Source organism: Propithecus coquereli, unplaced genomic scaffold, assembly GCF_000956105.1.
Source record: "Propithecus coquereli isolate 6110/MARCELLA unplaced genomic scaffold, Pcoq_1.0 Scaffold825, whole genome shotgun sequence".
In the NCBI taxonomy this organism is placed as follows: Eukaryota; Metazoa; Chordata; class Mammalia; order Primates; family Indriidae; genus Propithecus; species Propithecus coquereli.
In genome coordinates this window covers 325026-344900 of record NW_012154452.1, presented here as the reverse complement: position 1 = coordinate 344900, position 19875 = coordinate 325026, and the positions used below count along the sequence as shown (strand labels likewise).

The 19875-nt window shown below is 45.2% G+C and overlaps 1 protein-coding gene across 6 annotated transcripts in view; it reads left to right on the top strand.

Moving 5' to 3' along the window:
* ZMYND8 (zinc finger, MYND-type containing 8) overlaps positions 1-19875 on the top strand; it is a 116990-nt gene that overhangs the window by 30513 nt on the left and 66602 nt on the right. For 3 of the 6 annotated variants that reach the window (XM_012663707.1, XM_012663710.1, XM_012663709.1), the window contains exons 4-7: positions 4814-4962; positions 14035-14253; positions 17262-17375; positions 19203-19295. In XM_012663707.1, coding sequence (XP_012519161.1) covers positions 4814-4962; positions 14035-14253; positions 17262-17375; positions 19203-19295 — 575 coding nt within the window. The remainder of the gene's footprint in view (positions 1-4813; positions 4963-14034; positions 14254-17261; positions 17376-19202; positions 19296-19875) is intronic. The other 3 variants (XM_012663711.1, XM_012663712.1, XM_012663708.1) reach the window with 1 other exon arrangement.

Below are 19875 nucleotides of genomic sequence, written 5' to 3'. Positions count from 1 at the left end.
GAGCCAACTGGGTAGAATCAAGGTCCTGCTATTTCAGAGCAGGCAGCAGAAACATCTTTCAGATCAAGGGTGAACTATTTCCCAGTGATTCGGTCCGTGGTAGATATTTGTCATGGCTCCAAGTTTATAGATGAAATGTGCTTAGCAATACATCCTCGTCAGAATTAAATCATTAAAGAAGAAAAAAAAGTTTGACTCAGCTCTCTGGAAAAGGTGCTGATGTCGGCCTGGTTACTATGTCTGCACCCCGCAGGCTGTCATCACCAGAGGCCCAGCCCCGACTGGAGTGGGGGCACTTAAGTCCTAACGCCATCCTGCAGTCCCCTACCTCCAAAGGACACCCGAATCCAGCAGGCACTTCCCAATGTTTCTCCCTAAGAGCCCTCACTGAAAGTCCCTGCTGTTGACTGATGTGTCTGTTGTTTGGAACCTATTAAATTTCTACCCCTTGGATATAGCTGCTGAACTCTCATTAACTCCAGGGGGAATCGGTGTGTTTGTAACAGCAAACAGAATCGGGGCTTTTATGTTTTGCTGAGACTAGAAGGTTTGGAATATAGGCAACCGTGGCCCAGACCTCCCCCTTGCTGAGCAGGACCTTGGTCTCCCCTTTTGTTTCCTGGTGGGCGTGGGCAAAACTCCCTTGCCAGCTCCAAATTGCTTACAAGTGTGTTAATTTTTAGGGATTTTTTTTTCTCTTTCCCATAGAATTAAAGAGTTTTGAAGTTTAAGAGGGACTTGAAGACCCTCTGGGCCAGGTGTGATGGCTCACGCCTATAATTCTAATACTCCGGGAGGCTGAAGCGTGAGGGGATCACTTGAGGTCAGGAGTTTGAGACCAGCCTGAGCAAGAGTGAGATCCCTGTCTCTACTAAAAATAGAAAAATTAGCCACGCATCTGGAGGATCGCTTGAGCCCAGGAGTTTGAGGTTGCTGTGAGCTAGGAACACGCCACGGCACTCTAGCCGGGGCAACGCAGTGAGACCCTGTCTCAAAACAAAACAACAAAAAACCCCAGGCATCTCTGGGCCTGACGTTCGTATCATTAGAGCTGAGGACACCTTTGGGAAGGTGAAGTGGGCTATGGCCCTGCTTTCCAAGAAGTTACATCCATGTATAACATAGTGGCATGGGGTTCATGGGTCCCTGAAGCACTGTCATGGACTCCAGACAAGAACTTACGGTTTTGGTCCCTTTTTCCCCCCCTCTCTTCCCATTGTACAGGTGAGTCGCTGTGGCCCTGAGAAGCGAAGAGACTTGCCTGGGGTCATTTCCTGTTTAGACTCATTGTCCAGCCTTGCCTCCTTGCTTGGCTTCTGTTTGTTGAGTCCTGAACAAGCCCTCAGACAGTGGTGGGGAAGTTGAGGAGACTGGCTCACCTGTGTGGAATGGGGTTCTCGAGTCATGAGAACTCAGACTGCATCCCTCAAACGTATACCAGATACGTCAAACTAGTGTGCTTCCAATTCCTGGGAGGACTAGTTAAAATACAGAATGCTGGGCCCTACCCCAGAGTTTCTGATTCTGTAGATCTGGGGTGGGAGCCTGAGAATTTGCATTTCTAGCCAATTCCCGGGTGATACTGCTGCTAGTGGTACAGGGGCCACACGCTGGGAACCATTGTCCCAGGGAATCTTAGCCATTCACTTGGATAACTGAGACTGTCCAAGGAGGAGCTGGGGCCCTTTCTGGCTCCAAGGGCTGAATAAACGTTGGCTGTGTCCATCCACTGTGCCCCATTTTCCAACTTGGTGGCTCTTCAGGAGGGTGGGTAGTACCACTTCCTTGAGAGTGTTTGGGAAGTTTGTGGGTGTACTTTTTTTTTTTTTTTTTGAGACAGAGTCTCACTCTGTTGCCCGGGCTAGAATGCCGTGGCATCAGCCTAGCTCACAGCAACCTCAAACTCGGGCTCAAGCGATCCTCCTGCCTCAGCCTCCCGAGTAGCTGGGACTACCAGACATGCGCCACCATGCCCGGCTAATTTTTTCTATATATTTTCAGTTGTCCAGCTAATTTCTTTCTATTTTTAGTAGAGACAGGGTCTCGCTCTTGTTCAGGCTGGTCTCAAACTCCTGAGCTCAAACGATCCGCCCGCCTCGGCCTCCCAGAGTGCTAGGATTACACGCGTGAGCCACCACGCCCGGCCATGGGTGTACTTTTTGTTCTGACAGTGTTGAGGGGTACTAGTGGGAATGAGTGGCAGAGTGCTGAGGTTTCCTTGCAGTCAGGAAGAGCTGTCCCTTCCGGAATCCAGCAGTGCTCCGTTGAGAAACATTGGAACACACAACTTGCTTTTCCCTGAACATGCCCCGCACCTTCCCATTAGCAAGTCTTTACTCATATACTTCCTTCTCTTAAAATCTACTCACAAACTAAAAACGTAACAAAACCCAAACCTCTGCCTGATTGCTTTCAGTTTTTGCCTGGGCAGGATGCTATTTCTTATGGGACACATTTCCTTTGAGCCCCCAAAACACCTTTATGAAACATCCATACTCTGGCCCTGGAGCAGCATTATTGGGGTTTATCAGGTTTATATAGAACAAACCCCAAACTCCGTCCTGTGGGCCGCAACCTTTTGGTGACTGGCCCCAACTTTATCCATCTGGTGATACTTCTTATCCTAAGTCAGGCCTCCCTCATTTGCTCAGTACTGGCTTTGGTTTGCACTTGGTGCTTTTTTATGTGAAATTAAACCTTCTAAATACTTTTCGATAAAGTCGTCCAGGCTCATGATACATACAGTACACAAGGGCATATGGTGAAAAATAATCCTTCCCCCCACTCCCTGCAGGCTCTCCTCCCAAGGCAACCACCAGTCCCCAGCTGGAGCGCTGTCGTACTTTTGTGTGCATCCAGGAACATTCTAGGTTTATGGAAACATTGATGTGTATATTGCATCTTTAATGGGAGGTGTGTGTTGGTTCGTTAATGGTGCTAGACACACATTCGCTTTTTGACTGGATGCAGAAGCTTAGGGATTGTCACACATCGGTACCTGTGGAGGTGCCTCATTCATTATTCTTGGTGGCTGCGGAATAGTCTGTTGTGTGGCTGTAATGTATTATTAGAACAGTCCTGTATTCATAGACATTAAAGTTGTTTCCAGTCTTGGGTATGGCATAGTGCCGCAGTCAAATCATCTTGAATGTGCTTTGCTCCCTGTGACCGTGTTTGTAGAATGTGTTTCTAGGAGCGGACTCTTGGGTCAAAGGCTAGGTGGAGAGAGCGGAGAGTTTTCGTGTGTGACGGGTGAAGACCCATCTGGGAACGAGAGGAGGTTTTCTCTGGGGGAACACGCCGACCCCAGGTTGAGCTTCCTCACTAACTAGCTGCCGTGTGCCTGCGGGCCAACGCTTTGGGCTCTCTGGGCCTCCAGTTTGATGTCTGTGGTGTGATCCCGGGCTCTGGGGTCTGTTCATCCTCAAGGTGCCTGTGGTTAGCATTTAATTTCCTCTCAGGACCAGGTCTCCATTTTTACTCAGTTTTCCCGGAGCCTGCCCGCGGAGGCTGGAGAGCTCCATCGTGTGGGTTGGGTTTTTGGAAAACTGTTCATCGTCTCCCTTTGTGAGTCTCCTGGAAGGTGCTTTGCCTTCCAGTGAAAAGCAGACCACTAGGAGGACGCCCATGTGGCCGTGCCGGGATGGACCCTGCTAATGTGCCATCGGCGACTCTTCTGCAGACAGGGGAGAGAGAGACAGTGAGGCACCACGCGGCCCGCGTGCTGGCACCTGCCCAAGCGGCACAACGTCGGGGGGGGGGGGGTCTTTGGAGCTAGTCATCTTTCTGGATTTCAGTTCCCTTTCCACCCCCGTGCTCTTGGCATAGCTCTCCTTTTCTGTGTCTGTGGCTTTTCGTTCCTCAGGACGTAAGCTGCAACGAGCCGTGCCATTATATGGGCCCTGAGCCAACAAGAACACCGCCAGGCATGGAGTGGATTCAGGCCCTTGCAGGTGAAGATCGGATGGCTGGTGGTGGAAGGGTTCATGTGTTTACGTGTGATGCTGGGAGACGGAAACACAGGGTGGATTGACAAGAGTGGGGCTGGCACTTCTCGGGTGAGGATCAGTGGGAATGTGATCGGTATCGATCACTTTGGAAGAGGGGCGCAGACGTGACTCCTGTGGTGATGGGGCAGCGAGAACTTTCTGGTGCGTGGGGTGTATTTTTACACAGCTGTGCTCCGTTAGCCTAATAAACGTGGATAAATGCTGCTGTCTTTTGCAAAGAAGAATGTGTGCCTTCATTTCCTTGACGTGTGTGGCCTGCGTGGTCTATCTTTCATGGTTTCCTGCTTTCACCATCAGGCATGGTTGTGGAGAAGAAATATTCCTTTGGGATAAGAACGATACTGGTGCCTGGGTGGCGGATCTGGGCAGCTTGGTCACGGCGTTGGCCGTCAACGGGGACACAGTAAGGAAGAGTGATGACTGTGGCAAAATGCAGAGCTCATTTCCATTTAAGTGGGTGGCTGTGATTCAGCTGTGTCTGGTGGCATGAGGGCATGTAGGCCTGATCCGTGTGTTTTTTTTCTTTTTTCAAGAGAAGCCCCAAATCTAGATTGTTAGGTGAAGTTTCCCAATTTTTATATTTTGGCAACAAATTAAGATTTTACAAAAATGTTACTTAGGACGCAGAAAGACTGACCTCTGAGACAGACTTCGAGGAGGAGGGCAAGTAGATTCTAGGAGGAGGAACACTGACATGGCATCGGGAGTCTGGGGACAAAACGCACCGTGTCCCACACTCGCCTCCCTGTGGGCCCTCGGCCACCCCGACTGCTTTCAAACGAGTGGTTCTGTGTCTCTTTCAGATCCTGGCTCTACAGAGAGAACGGCCCAGAAAAGAAAGTTACCCAGCCCTCCACATTCTTCCAACGGCCACTCGCCACAGGATGCGTCAGCAAGCCCCATTAAAAAGAAAAAGAAACCCGGCTTACTGAACAACAATAGCAAGGAGCAGGTAAAGCAGCCGCTGGCAGCAGTGTCCGTGCCGCGCGGGGGCCAGTGGACAGCACTGAGGCTCTCCGGGTCTTTCTAAGAGCCAGTGTTCTCTGCACTTAGCAAGCTGCCTTGCACTGGCTGTCCTTTGCATAGGACAAAAAGGGCAGTTCAAAATGGGGCTGTGTAGGACTTTCCAGTGGGTTTTCAGATCTGTTTTGGGGACAGAACAGTGACACAGATGAGATGAGGGCATTGTTCTTTAGGGGTTGGGGCTTTTCTTTGGATTAATGTTTCCTGTGTGGCCTGAGGATTTTTCCCCCTCCTGGGCCCAGCCAGTAGGACTGATTCTAAGCTCTGCCTGAAGGTGGTTGCTCCCTTCTGGTCTCAGTTTTCTCATCTGTAAAATGGGGGGTTTAGGTCTATGGTAGGAGGCACTGCCTGCGGTAGACTTAGGTGATTAGCACACACCTGGGCAGCAGGACTCTTTCTTAGACCCCACCCTCCCCTGGCAGCCAGGACCAACCAACTAGATAAGGAAAATCTATTCACTGTTTGGATCTTGTCTAAGGAAACTTATAGCTTTAAAATTCTTTTTTCTTTTTTTTTTTGAGACGAAGTCTCACCGTGTTGCCCGGGCTAGAGTGCCGTGGCGTCAGCCTAGCTCACAGCAACCTCAGACTCCTGGGCTCAAGCGATCCTCCTGCCTCAGCCTCCCGAGTAGCTGGGACTACAGGCATGTGCCACCATGCCCGGCTAATTTTTTCTATATATATTTTTAGCTGTCCAATTAATTTCTTTCTATTTTTGGCAGAGATGGGGTCTCGCTCTTGCTCAGGCTGGTCTCGAACTCCTGAGCTCAAACAATCCGCCCTCCTCGGCCTCCCAGAGTGCTAGGATTACAGGCTTGAGCCACCGCACCCGGCCTTAGCTTTAAAATTCTTTGATGCAGGCTACATACTCTTCTGATTTAAAAAAAGATCGAGAGGTGCTTTAGTGGACTTACTGGTGGGATTTACCTCTCCCCTCCGTGGACTGTGAGATCAGAACTCCCAGCGTTGAAAGAAACCAGGTGCCAGTGGTTCCGGTGCCACTTGCTCTTCAGCAGCGAATCCCGGGGATGCATTCGTCTGCAGTGTGCATTATTGAGTCCCGGAGCAGGCCCCGGGGATTTGAGGCTGAATTAAACAAGATTGTTTCTTTCACGGGAAGAGAACTTGCAATGGTTAAATGCCCAGGCCTGTGAGAGGTGTGTGTTTCTGAACATGAATCTATTTTCAATCTCAAAATTACATAGTGAAACGCCAGCTCTGCTTTTGCTGTGTGGCTGTGGGCAAGTTTTAACCTCTTTTGTGCCAGGTTTTCTCATATACTGAAACAGGGATATCGTTGCTACTACTAATTTCACATGGTTCTTGTGAAGATTGATAGAGCTAAATGGCATCAGTAATAATAATACAAATTAAGCCAGGCTCTAGACTAAGCGAGATGTTAGCCACCAGCCGCATGTGGCTCTTGAACACTTGGAAGTGGCAAGTGTGACTGAGGAACTGAGTTTTTCATTTTATTTAAATTTAAGTGGCTACCAGTGGCTTGTAGCTACCGTGTTGGGTTGGACTGTGCAGGTCTAAGTGAGTTGAGAATTTTGTTATAGAAGAGACTGGTGGGTCCTAAGTAAATTTTGAGGGGCATCGCAGTACGTAGTGTTGATGATGATAATGATAATACTCAAAGCACTATTTGTCTTATGTTGTCTGCTGCTGTGACAACCTGGCGAGGAAGGGCTGTCATTGTGTCCACTTTACAGATGAAACATGCAAGTTGAGAGAGGTTAAGTTACCTCTTCAAGGTCTCAGAACAAGTAAGAAGCTGCATTTGAGCTTAGATCTGTCTGTCTGGCTTAAAGCCACTGACACCCTACCCGTGTGACCCAGGAGCCATCTCCTAGCTGTCAGGAGTGAAGGCTAAGAAAGAAACATGAAGGCCACGGATAATCCTCAAACTTTTACTTAGCTAGTAATTGAACTTCCTGGGCCAACGCTCCCTTACTAGTTACCAGTAAGTCCTGAAAGCAAATGCCGTCCCTTCTGTGCAGAAATAGTCTCCTCATGCCTCTCTGCGTGTGCACACGTGCACACACTTTGTGGGCTTCTACCTGTCCTTTGGGAATTGACTTGCACCCCTTTTTCTGGAAATTGATTTACTTGGGCAGTTCAAGGCACTGTCTTCTCTCCCTGCCCAATCTGTGTGTTAACACCATGTCTATAACACTTAGGCCTTGTGACCACAAAGATGTATTTGTAAGTCTGTGTCCCCATCTGGGCTAGCGGCTTCCAAAACATGTCCAGTGTCTGGCACTGCTGGCTCCCCCAAGTTAGACACAGAGTGGGGGCTCGTGAATACAGGAAGCACTCGGGGTGTGGGGATGCAGGGCATGAGTGTGCTCCCAAATTCCCAGTTGTCTTCGATATGGATGGCAGAGGGAACGCGGTCCACCTGGACACCAGGGTCGTTCTGGCCTGTGGCATCTGAGAGACTTGCTGTGTGACCCTGTTAGTTGCTTTCCCATCTTTGAGCCTCATTTATGTTGTAAAATAGGGGTTTGAACTAAGAACATCATAAGGTTGATTAGGGGTTTGTTTTTTGAACTAAAACTCCCAGTTTTAGTTGGCCAGGAGATTTTTGTTGGCAAAGAAGTTATAGCCTTAACTGTAAAGGGAAGAGATTCCTGACCTTTGACCCCATAATTCCTTCTAACATGCAGTGTTTGCATAGTTGGGACAATCTCTCTCGTGTACAATCTGTTTCCTCAAGGGGAATTTAAATCCTTTAAAGGGAGTGCTATGGCATGAGCATAGGTCACTGCAACCTCGAATGCCTAGGCCCAGGTGATCCTCCTGCCTCAGCCTCTCAAGTAGCTAGGACTACAGGTGCATCACCATGCCCAGCTAATTTTTAAAAAATTTTTTGTAAAGACGGGGGTGGTGGGTGGGAGTCTCTCTATGTTGCTCAGGTTGGTCTTGAACTCCTGGGTTCAAGGGATCCTCCTGCCCTTGGCCTCCATAGTGCCGGGATTACCGGCATGAGCCACTACGCCTGGCAGGGATCTCTTTTATAAGGGCACTAATCCCATTCATGAGGGCAGAGCCCTAATCACTCCCCAAGGGCTGCAAGTTTCTAACCTTGGGGTTAGGATTTCGACATAGGAATTTTAGGGGGGACACAAACATTCAGACTATAACACTTAGAAAAATCTCACAACAGCTGGAGCTGAGCCGAGCCTGCTGCTTTAGACATAGGACCTGTGCCCTCTCCCTGACCCCACCCCTCCCTAGAGTCCTACACTCTGCCTGTTCTGCTCATTCCATCCACCTCTGGGTCTCTGTAAGCTTTCACTTTCTTTTGACTTCTGGCTTATATCAAGACGCTCCATCTCTTACCTCTTTTTCTTTTTCTTCACTCTAATTTCTCTTCTGCGTTCCAGTGGCCTGGAAAGAAAGCCATTCTGACCTTGTAAAAAACAGATAAACCATATATTTTCAAATTTTTTTTTTTTTTTTTGAGACAGAATCTTGCTCTGTTGCCCGGGCTAGAGTGCCATAGCGTCAGCCTAGCTCACAGCAACCTCAAACTCCTGGGCTCAAGCGATCCTTCCCTGTCTCAGCCTCCCGAGTAGCTGGGACTACAAGGCATGCGCCACCATGCCTGGCTAACTTTTTCTGTATATTTTTAGTTGTCCAGCTAATTTCTTTGCATTTTTAGTAGAGATGGGGTCTCACTCTTGCTCAGGCCGGTCTTGAACTCCTGACCTCAAGCTATCCTCCTGCCTTGGCCTCCCAGAGTGCTAGGATTACAGGCGTGAGCCACCGTGCCTGGCCTATTTCCACTTTTGATGGAGACCTTTTATTACCAAGTAGAGATAGGGGCTTAGTTTTAACTTTGGCCTCTGTTTTACCCATTTTTTTACATATTGGGAATCTGTTACTTTTAGGAGAGTTTTAAAAAAGTCCTTTGGTCCAATGGCTTAACCCCCAGCGAAGGTTTGAGAATGTGTGGGAGGATGCTCCTGGCATTTTGTGGAGGAGGGTCAGGTTGCTAAGTGTCCTGCAGTAGATGGGACAAGAAATGTCTTGCCCAAAATGTCATTAGGGCCTTTACTGATAAATACCACTTTAATCTTAGAACATTTTGAGTTCACAGTGTCCTTTGGGGAGGTGTTCCCCTTCCCCCATTAAAGAATTGAGAAATAATCTGCTAAGCAGATTTGTACAAAATGACCTTAGGTACACCTTTGATCAAATGTGGCAAAGAAGTGACGGGGCGCCTCCTCACCTTCTGAGCGCAGGATGTATACATATCAGAAATGGGCTAGCACTTAGTTTGTTGGGCCCATGCATTATCTTAAAAACTGAAACATTTTGCAGTAGTCCTTTGTTGGGCTGGGGTAGTGTATTAACAGTTGAGACAGTTCAGGGGACAGTAGGGATTGCTGGCTTCTCCCCAAGGTCAGGCAGCACTAGGAGAGTGTGTGCACCTAATACCTAGATCACTGGAGCCGAGTGGGGGCTGCCCCCTTAAGTTGGGTGGGAGCTCTGCCCCTCCCTGCTGTCTCTCCCACCTCTAGGCTGAATGCCAGTGCATCCTCACCCTCCAGGGCTGGGCCTTTGTTTTTTTTTCTTTTTAACATACTTTGTAGTACCCATGATTTTGATCAAATGCAGGAGAACGAATGGAATTCTGATGCTAGGGCCATTTGTACACATGTATGGTACCTACATGGCCTCTGTAGGAATTTGAGTTTATGGTCTCTCATCCCCCATACGTGTATCCTGTGCTCACACATAGCCAGAGCACTTATGTGGGCTAGATGCTGTCTGGAGCCTGTTTTTGTAAATAAAGTTTTATTGGCACACAGCTACACTCATTCATCTATGTTTGCTTTTCATCTGTATTTGCTTTTGTGCTATAGTGGCCGAGTTGAGTAGTTACAATAGAGCCTGTATGGCCTGCAAAGCCTCAGCTATTTACTGTCTTTATAGAACCCTTTATAGAAAATTTGCTTGGCTCCTGGTGTAGATGAAGGTATTCCAGGAGCGAATAGACAGGCCTTTCCTATTTTGTTGTTAAGCCAGCCTGTGAAAGTAGCGGGGAAATAAGAACATTTGCTTTCCTGCAATATCCCATAATAACCCACAATTATCCCATAACAACACAGGTTGCAACCCGTTTCCCTTGCTGTCAGGCTTGGTAGCACACCGTATACATGTCGGGGAGAAAAATCATAACTCGTTTTGTCTGAAATGATGTGCTTTTCCTTTTTAAATGTTCCATATTTGTTATCAGATTATTTTTATGGAGCAGGAAACACTTACAAGCGGCAGATAAGGAAAGTATCTGATTGACAAGGAGATTAACCAGGCAGCTAGTTCTCAGCAGCCACGGCAGCTGCAGAGAAGGAGGAAGTCTCCTGAAAAGAGTATGGAGCAGGCTGGCCATCCTTGTGATCCTCCTAGGGACACCCACACCCCGCTAGGTGGGGCTGGGGCAGGATGGTGGCACCAGGGGAGACTAAATTCCTGTTAGACAAGACTTGAGTTGTTGGTTAGGGAGACTAGATTTCATATTTGATTCTCATAGTTTTGATTAGATCTTCACAACTCTTCCTGTCGTATTATTAACTCACTAAAAGGAAGTTGGACACTGAAAGTATGACTTGCTGTTACCTTACAAAACCACAGTAGTAGCCTAGAAGAGCTCTCTCAGGTTAGAAATAGTTCTGCTTGCTTGATACATATAGTTTATCTTTCAATGGAAATTACTCCTCCTCTTCCCCCATCCCCTCCCTCCTCTTCCTCCTTTTACCTCCTCTTTAACAACCCCGTCCCCAACTCAAGCACCCATTTTCCTTGGTAGATAGCAGACCCTCTACATTAATGGTTCTCAACTAGGGACAGTTTTGCCCCCTGCCCCGGGGACATTTGACAATGTCTGCAGACATTTTTGGTTGTCACAGTTTTTTGTTTTCTTGTTTATTTTTGAGACAGAGTCTTGCTCTGTCATCCCGGATAGAGTACAGTGGCATGATCATAGCTCCCTGCAGCCTTGCACTCCTGGGCTCAAGTGATCCTCCTGCCTCAGCCTCCTCAGTAGCTGGGACGACAGGTGCATGCCACTGCACCCAGCTAATTTTTTTATTTGGTCGTCACAGTTTTATGTGTGTGTGGGTGTTACTGGCACCTAGGTAGTGATGCTGCTACCCATCCTGCACTGCACAGGATGGCTCCCACAATAAAGGCTTTTCTGGCCCTAAATGGCAGAAGGGGCTGAAGTTGAGAGCCCCTGCTCTATATACTATTTGTGTTCCCTTCTGTTAGGTTTTTGGTAGTCTTCTTACTGTTCAGATGTTTTTCCCCTCCAGCTTTGTGCGTTATGCAGAACTTCTTTTGTATTAGGGAGAATGTTCTCTGAGGGGGGTCACTAAGTTATCAAAATCTCTTCTGTATCAGGCATTGTCTTGTGTGGGGTACAGGGAGAAGAGAGGGTTCTGGGAGACCTTGGTTTTAGTCTTTGCTCTGGGCTCCGAGGTCAGATAAGTCTTTTTAGCTGAGTTTTGCCATCTGAGGAGTAAAACTAGTACAGGTTGAGTATCCCTTATCTGAAATGTTTGGGACCAGAATTGTTTTGGATTTCAGATTTTTTCAGATTTTTGGAATATTTGCATATATATAATGACACGCCTTGGGGATGAGACCCAAGTCCAAACACAAAATTAATTTGTGTTCCATATATACCTTACAGACATAGCCTGAAATATACAATATTTTTAATAATATATATGACCTATCACATGAGGTCAGGTCTTTTCTACTTGTACATCATGTCAGTGCTCTTTGGAACATTTCACAGTTTTGGATTAGGTTTGCTCAACCTGTAGTGTCTTTCCTAAGTACCTTTCTCGGTAGTTTTCAGGGTAATATGAAGATGGTGTGTGCACAACAGTATGTTAAAAAGTAAAACATGAAAAGAATACTGTTAAAATGATGTTATTTCCTGGAAACCAAGTAGACCACTCTGTCTTAAAAGTTGACATGAAGCAGGGAAATAACTGGGTGAAAGAATTACACAATCACACTTAGAAGACTTAGCTCTGTACTTTGTAGAAATGAAAGTAGGGAGGCTTAGAAAGATTGGTTAACAAAGATCTGCTTAAATAAGCATCTCTGAGGCTTTTTATCAAGGACTGTAGAAACACCAGGCATTTTGAGATCATTAAAACCTCGTAATAGGCCGGCGCGGTGGCTCACGCCTGTAATCCTAGCACTCTGGGAGGCTGAGGCTGGTGGATCGCTCAAGGTCAGGTGTTTGAGACCAGCCTGAGCAAGAGCGAGACCCCCGTCTCTACTAAAAAATAGAAAGAAATGATCTGGACAACTAAAAAAATATATATAGAAAAAATTAGCCGGGCATGGTGGTGCATGCCTGTGGTCCCAGCTACTCGGGAGGCTGAGGCAGAAGGATTGCTTGAGCCCAGGAGTTTGAGGTTGCTGTGAGCTAGGCTGACACCACGGCACTCTAGCCCAGGCAACAAAGCAAGACTTTGTCTCAAAAAAAAAAAAAAAAAAAAAAAGACATAGCTGCCTTCAATCTGGGTGACTCTTTCATATTATCATGGAGGTTCTAGCCATTAAAATAAAGAAAAAATAAAACTAATGCAAAAGTATTAGACATGAGCAGACACAACTCTGATGTTACTTAGAAATATTAATAATACGATTTTCAGTCAATAAACTATTAGAACTGTTTATTATAAGTCAATATTAAAAAGCTAACAGCATTTCTATGTACCAACAATAACCATTTAGGAAATATAATAGCAAAAGGTCCCCATTCATAGTATCAGCACAAAGTATGCGGTATCCAATATATGAGGTCTCTGTGGAGGAAACCGTTTTGTTTTACTGAAGGACAGAAAAGCTTATTATACAATGATGTTTCTTCAAAAGTAGATAATATGGATGTGGCTGAACTATTATCCATGGTTTTTACTGCCAAAAAATCGAGGCTCAAAGTGGATTGAGTGGCTTTCTTAGGGTCACACAGATAGTCACCAGGTCTTTTTGAACCGTATTGCTGGCCTTTCTCATACTTCCTAAATAGGATCTCATATTGGTTTCTGACAGACATTTTCCTTAAGAGTTCTTCTTAGTGACTTTTTGTGTTTGGAGTGTGGCTTTGCAGGATTTTATAATGAAGCATTTTTCGATGGTATTTTGGGACAGGAAGAGGTCTAGCTCCCGTGAATTGGCCACCCATCTCATCTTTCTGCCATGGTTGATTTCGGATAAGAGTTGTGGCTCCCCGGCAGATATAAGGACCTACCACGTTTAGAGCTTTTCCATAGCTTTAGGAAAGCTCTTATTGGCTCATAAATACTCTGTGTATTGGGGGTAGACATAAATAATGGATGGCCATTTTTTGGTGACTCAAATCTAATTATCTGTTCTCCAGAGGCCTGCTGTTTAAAGAATCCCTGGAAAATTGCTGTGCTTTTATTAGCTTTGTAAATTCAGACTTCCATAGGTTAGGCTTTTAACTGTACTAGCAATGTTAATAATGGGGGCACTGTGTTAAATGCATACATTATATTATCCCATTTAATCCCAACACAATACCATGAAGTGTTAGGTAATACCATCTCCATTTTACAGATGAGAAAATTGAAGCTGGGAGGTTAAGAGTTGTTCAAAGTTGTGCAACTGGTTAATGGTAGAGTTAAAATTTGAACTCAGGTATGCCTGGGTTGTAGCCATTGTGCTGTCAGAGGTGCCTAGTAACTCTTAGAATCAGCTTTCAATTCATTACCTCTTAAAATAGAAGAAAGAAAGAAAGAAAGAAAGAAAGAAAAAACCCTTCATAATAGCTAATGACCCACTAATGCTGTATTTAGTAGAGTAACCCAAGGTAGCTTGGCTTTTTAATAAATTTGTGAAATGCTATAATTTTCTTTTATTGTTATTGATGTACTTGTTCAAATTCCTTTTGAGAATGCACATTTGTTTTGAAACCAAACCTGTCTTTCTTGCCTACATTTCAGTCAGAACTAAGACATGGTCCGTTTTACTATATGAAGCAGCCACTCACCACAGACCCTGTTGATGTTGTACCGCAGGATGGACGGAATGATTTCTACTGCTGGGTTTGTCACCGGGAAGGCCAAGTCCTTTGCTGTGAGCTCTGTCCCCGGGTTTATCACGCTAAGTGTCTGAGACTGACATCGGAACCAGAGGGGGACTGGTTTTGTCCTGAATGTGAGGTTAGTTCCTGATGAACGAATGCATTACCTGCCTCATTTCCTCTCCTTCCTCTTCCTTCCTTTTATTTTTTAATTTTTCAAATAATCTAGGTAATCGGGGAAAGAGAAATTTCTTGCCTTCCAACTGCTCTATCCTGGTCACCTTTTTTTTTTGGACCAGCATTGGCAATGGCCGCAGCACTACAGCTCTTGGAAAGACAATTGCCCTGAATATTGTTTCTGCTTCTTCACGGGTCTTTGGATCGCTTCGAGATCTGCGGCCGTCTCTGATTCTTCTGTAATGAACGTTTTGAAAGTTAACTCATACATCTTTAAAGAGTTCACACGTTTTGAAAAGATGTCGTGCTGTTGTTCCCCTTCTTGGATGACGCTTCCTGCCGCACTGATGAATCATCAACAGTAGCCAAGCTGGGAAGACCAGTTTTGTTGGAAGACCAGTTCCACGTGGTGGCCATCTGATGCTTTCCTCTATGCAGCAAGTATTTTTTGAGTGCCTGTTAGGTGCTGGGGATTCAACACTGCACAAAAATAGGCGTGAATCAACGTTCTTCTCAGCAGAAAAGGAAAACAATCCAAAATAAATAAAGTCACATTTAATGAGTTAGAAGAAAAGTGCTCTAGAGAAGGCGACTAGAGAATGGGAGTAGGAAGCCCAGAGGGGCACTGCACAGTGTTTTCATTGTAAATGTAGAGGTCTGGCGGGGGCCTCGCTAAGATGTGAGAAAGACCGAAGGAGGGGAGGAGTGAGCCATGCAGCCGTCTGGGGGAGACCTTCCATGCAGAGGGAGCTACAGGTGCAGAGCTGGAGGCAGCAGCTCGCTGGGCGTAGTGAAGTCGGTGCGTGGCTTCATTTGTAACAAAGCCTGAACATGCCACGTTAAACCAATCATTAGGGTTTCCACTGTTCTGAGGTGGCTTTTATTCTTGGTAACCCCCAACTATGATGTGTTTTTAAAATGCTGAAAATAAGAATGTCATCTCCAAAATCCTTTAATATGGAATGTCTCTTGGATTCAAAGGTATTAGAGTTAGATCTCAAATGGGAAAGCTTTCTACGTATGCCATGGAAAGGTCACCCAGATGTCTTTAGTGGGGAAAAAGCAAGCTATAGGACAGTGTCTGTGGTATGCTTTTGTGTAGGGAAAGGAGAAAAGTAAGAATTGTATGGAAAGAAATTAGAGGTGAGATCCATGTGATGATGACATTGTCATGGTATTCTGCCTCTAAAATAGTAGAAGATGGCTGCTGTTCTTTTTGGATTATCCTGGATGGAGAGCTACGTAAGATACGCTTTGCTCAGCAATGCCCTCCTCTGTGCTCAGGGCCTGACCTCATTCTACTACATTTAGTGTGGGAACTGGAGCCTTTACCAATTTTTTTTTTTTTGTCTTGACTAACTCTTCCCAATTGTTTCATGATATTGCAAAAAAGATAGTGGCTCAGATAGGGTGCTTTTGCTGCAAGTAATATTTCCTGATGAAAGGCAGCTGAAACAATAGGGATTTGTTATCATGTGTGGGAAGAACCCAGAGACAGGGCCAGCGTTTTTTCAGAGCCAGGCTCTTTGCATTTCATTGTTGAGGTGAGTGTAAGCCAAACCCCTAAGATGGCTGCTGGGGGTTCAGGTGTCATGTGTGGACGAACTAAAATCCCCCTAAGAGGAGGGTGTCTCTCCTTGCATCCTGGATTCACCCATTATTTCCTAGCTGATTTTCCCTTGGGCTCATTGGATCACCAGTCCTCAGGCAAAAAAAAAAAAAAAGGTTTGAAAAATGCTGATCTGGCACTTTTGGTGTGGTGGGACCCAGGCGCTGCTAGCCAGGAGGAAGAGGGGTGTGTGTGTGTGTGTGTGTGGGGGGGGGGGTGGTGTGGTTGTGGGAGGCAGCTCAGGTGTTCACCATGGATAGTTACCTGGAAACAAACCAGAATCAAACTAGCAGGTGTTCTGTGTCTACGGTTCAGGGCCCAGAATTTCTTCCAGGGCTGAAACGGTAAAGCAGTAACTGGGAAGAGGAGATGTGTCAGGCCTTGGCAGCTAAGCAAACGGACATGTGCCTGCGTCGTGCACTGTTCTCAGCTTCTGAGTGACTCTTATGTTGGCCTTTTTCTCAACAACCAACGAAACATATCTGAGAGCTCCTTTTGCAGGCCCCAGAAATGTGAAGAATGGAAACTGAATCCAAATTAATTGCAGAAAACTTTTCTCAGCTCTTCCTACGCAGATGGTTAAAGAGTGTTTCCTGACATCATCGGAATTTGCTATTTTTGTTGTTGCTGCTACATAAGGATTCTGAAGCCTTAAGATATAGTATCAGATTTACATAGCTGAATTAGGTTTCAGACGTTTCTCTGGGTCTCTCCTTTGATGGGAATTTCCCTTATGGAATGACATTTATTGCCTATGGAAACAGACAGCCAGACTCTGCTTCCTGTGTGGTTTGCCAGCATGTCCTGAGTCAGTTCACGTCGGTGGCGATGGAGAATGAAGTCTTACTATCAGTCCGCGACCGTCCCTCATATTCTTTCTACAGGGAAATCTCTTCCTTTCCATCAGTGATGTCATCGAGTTAATGCTTTGTCAGTTTCCTGAAAGATAGCCCAGAACTTTAAGAGGATCAAGATAAGTGGCCGATAAGTATTCCTCCCGGGAGATCACCCTGAAACCGTTAGTGGCCTTCACTTTCTTCTCCTATTCCTGAAACCCAAAGGTTATAACAATGATGATTTTTCAGGTCCCTGTCTACCCACATCTTTCTCAGATCATGAGCTAAAAACCATTTCCTCATAAGGTAATAAATGAGTCGTTGAGCTTTGTAATTTTTACCCACCGATCCAGTACATTTTGGTCTAGTAGATTGGAGTCTTTGCCAAGCGAAACAACGCGTCTCATTTAGATGGGAATTGCTTTTTTTATGTGTGAGTCGATTGAAAAAACAGAAGGGAAATAAGTACATGGATAGTAATTTCTTTTTTCTAACCGTGCATTCGTATATGATTTTGACTTGTAGAAAATTACAGTAGCAGAATGCATCGAGACGCAGAGTAAAGCCATGACGATGCTCAACATTGAACAGTTGTCTTACCTGCTCAAGTTTGCCATTCAGAAAATGAAACAGCCAGGGGTAAGAAGAAGATGCTTCTTGGTATAAGCGTAAATGAAAATGGTGACTTTTTTTCTGTTAACAGCTTAGCTTTTCAGACATCTCACATATTCATTGGGCCTTCGCGTGTGCCCAAATTCAGCTGTCGGTGGATTAAACATAAGGTATGGTGGCAATCAGTTAAGTCTCTGTAGTGAGCGCTGTGTCCCAAAGGAGTTTAATTGGGAAATGACATACAGTAGAAAGTTGGTGAAGATTTAAAATTCTGATTGCTTGTGAAGTGAAACCTCATACCCCACTGGGCAAGGGGGAGCTTTCTGCTCCTTCCCACGGGAGTTAGTAAAATTCCATTTCAATGAGAGAGCTGAGTACAGTGCAGTTTGTTCGTAACTAAGGTCTAATGGTGGAACCGTCACGTAAAACTCAACCAGTAACATATCTATAGAGGGTGAGCATTTGGTTAGTTCCTTCAGTTTTGAAACGGGAGTTGATGTGAAGCCTTTGCCCCTTCAGAAACACCTGCTATGAAAGCAGGACTGGCCAGCTGTGCTCCTCACAGCGGTGTTCCTCCTGTGTGGCCGTCGAACTACAGCCATTGTGGTTTGTGTATTTACTAGGATAGTGTTCAGGAAAATGGCAGAGAAGTGACTCGTTTTCAAAAATGATAATATGACAATATAATCAGCATGTTATGACAGATGTCAGATGAATCTAAAGAAACTTGAGAATGGAGTTTCCCTTTCTGATTTGCACAAAGGCTCCGTCAGGGCCAGCTGGGATCCTTTGTGAAACTCTGAATCAGGGTTTGCTTTCTAAATCAAATGGATATATGGAAATGCAGAATCTCAGGGCTGGCTTTTAGCAATCACTGTGGTTTTATTTCTTTAAAAAAAAAAAACAACAAGCTTTCCCTTTGAGATTATATTGTGGAGCATGCCAATTGCGTGTTGTTAAATTGGGAACCTGTTAGGCCCTTTAACAAAATCTCAATCAGTGGAAGCAGAAGTGTGTAGCCTCAGTTGGGTTAATAACTTTTTTTTTTCCTGTGGGATGATTTTTATGCTGAGTGTGACAAGGAATTACTTCCTGTTTTTCATAGGCTAAATTACATCTGCTGATGATTGGGTCACACAGACTTGTCAGCACCACAGAATTATATATAAACCAACAAGAAAAATTGAAGAAAGCATTAGTTTCTCGTGTACATTGTTGTAAAGTCAATCAGGGCAGAAAATTGTCTATTTTGTTGAAGTATCTTTTTAACTTACAGTGTGTTGTAATCATCGATCTTAGTGTAAGAGGATGGGACCTGTTACTTGGGTGTATATTGAAAACAAAACAAAAACCAACACTGAAACACAACTGGGCCCATGATTACCAATAACCAGGCATCGTTAGAAGATGGACCAATTTGGAGTACCCCAAGGTCACCCTTTGTGGAAACTTTTACAACTGTATTGTCTGGGCTAGGCATGGTGGCTCATGCCTATAATCCTAGCATTCTGGGAGGCCGAGGCTGGAGAATCGCTTGAGCTTGGGAGTTCGAGACCAGCCTGAGCAAGAGTGAGACCTCATCTCTACAAAAAACAGAAAAATTAGCCAGGCATGGCACGGACCTGTAGTCCCAGCTACTTGGCTACTTGGGAGGCTGAGGCAGGAGGTTGCAGTGAGCTATGGTGATGCCACTGCACTCTATCCTGGGAGACAAGGACCAGACTCTGTCTAAAAACAAAACAAAACTGTATTGTCTGAAAACTTGTCTCCGTCTCTCGTTTTTGTTAGTATTAATGCTTGGTCTTCCACAGCAATGATGGGTTTGTTCTTGTGTGTGTATATTTTCTTTTATAGACAGATGCATTCCAGAAGCCCGTTCCATTGGAACAGCATCCTGACTATGCGGAATACATTTTCCATCCCATGGACCTTTGTACATTAGAAAAGGTCGGCCTCCATCAAAGACCCCCACCATGGTAGCCCACGGTTGTCAAGATGACTGAGGATTCTCCCTCTCTTCCCATGCACTGTCTCAAATTAGATTATTTCTCTACATTTTCCTTGCTCCATTTTTATTTGGATGGAAGAACATTTGATCCCCTGACTTCTTTCCTCTGTTAACATTCTGCCAACATTGCAGTGGAGTGTTGAAATCCACTGATAATATTTTCTGTGAGTGATTCTGGCTTTTTACCTGAAAAAGTCATAGCTTCTAAGAGTTAGTGATTTGATTGATTTGAGTCTTACCTCCTCTTTTCTTTCTTTTGGAGGTGCTAATGAGAGCAGCAGGAAGGAAGAAGAGAAAATTAAGTGTTTGGAAAACCTCCAGATTAGCAATAAAGATGTGGCTTCTTAGAACTTGACCTATTCTACTGATAAGGATATTTCTTTAATGCCTGAAGGTGTTTTTAAAGTTTGTGTTAAAATTCCATGGTGAAAATTACACTTACAACAGTTTGGGTTGTGCACATCATCCTGGTGCTGATTTTCAAACTGTTTGGAGTAAAATACAGGAAATAAAGTGAAT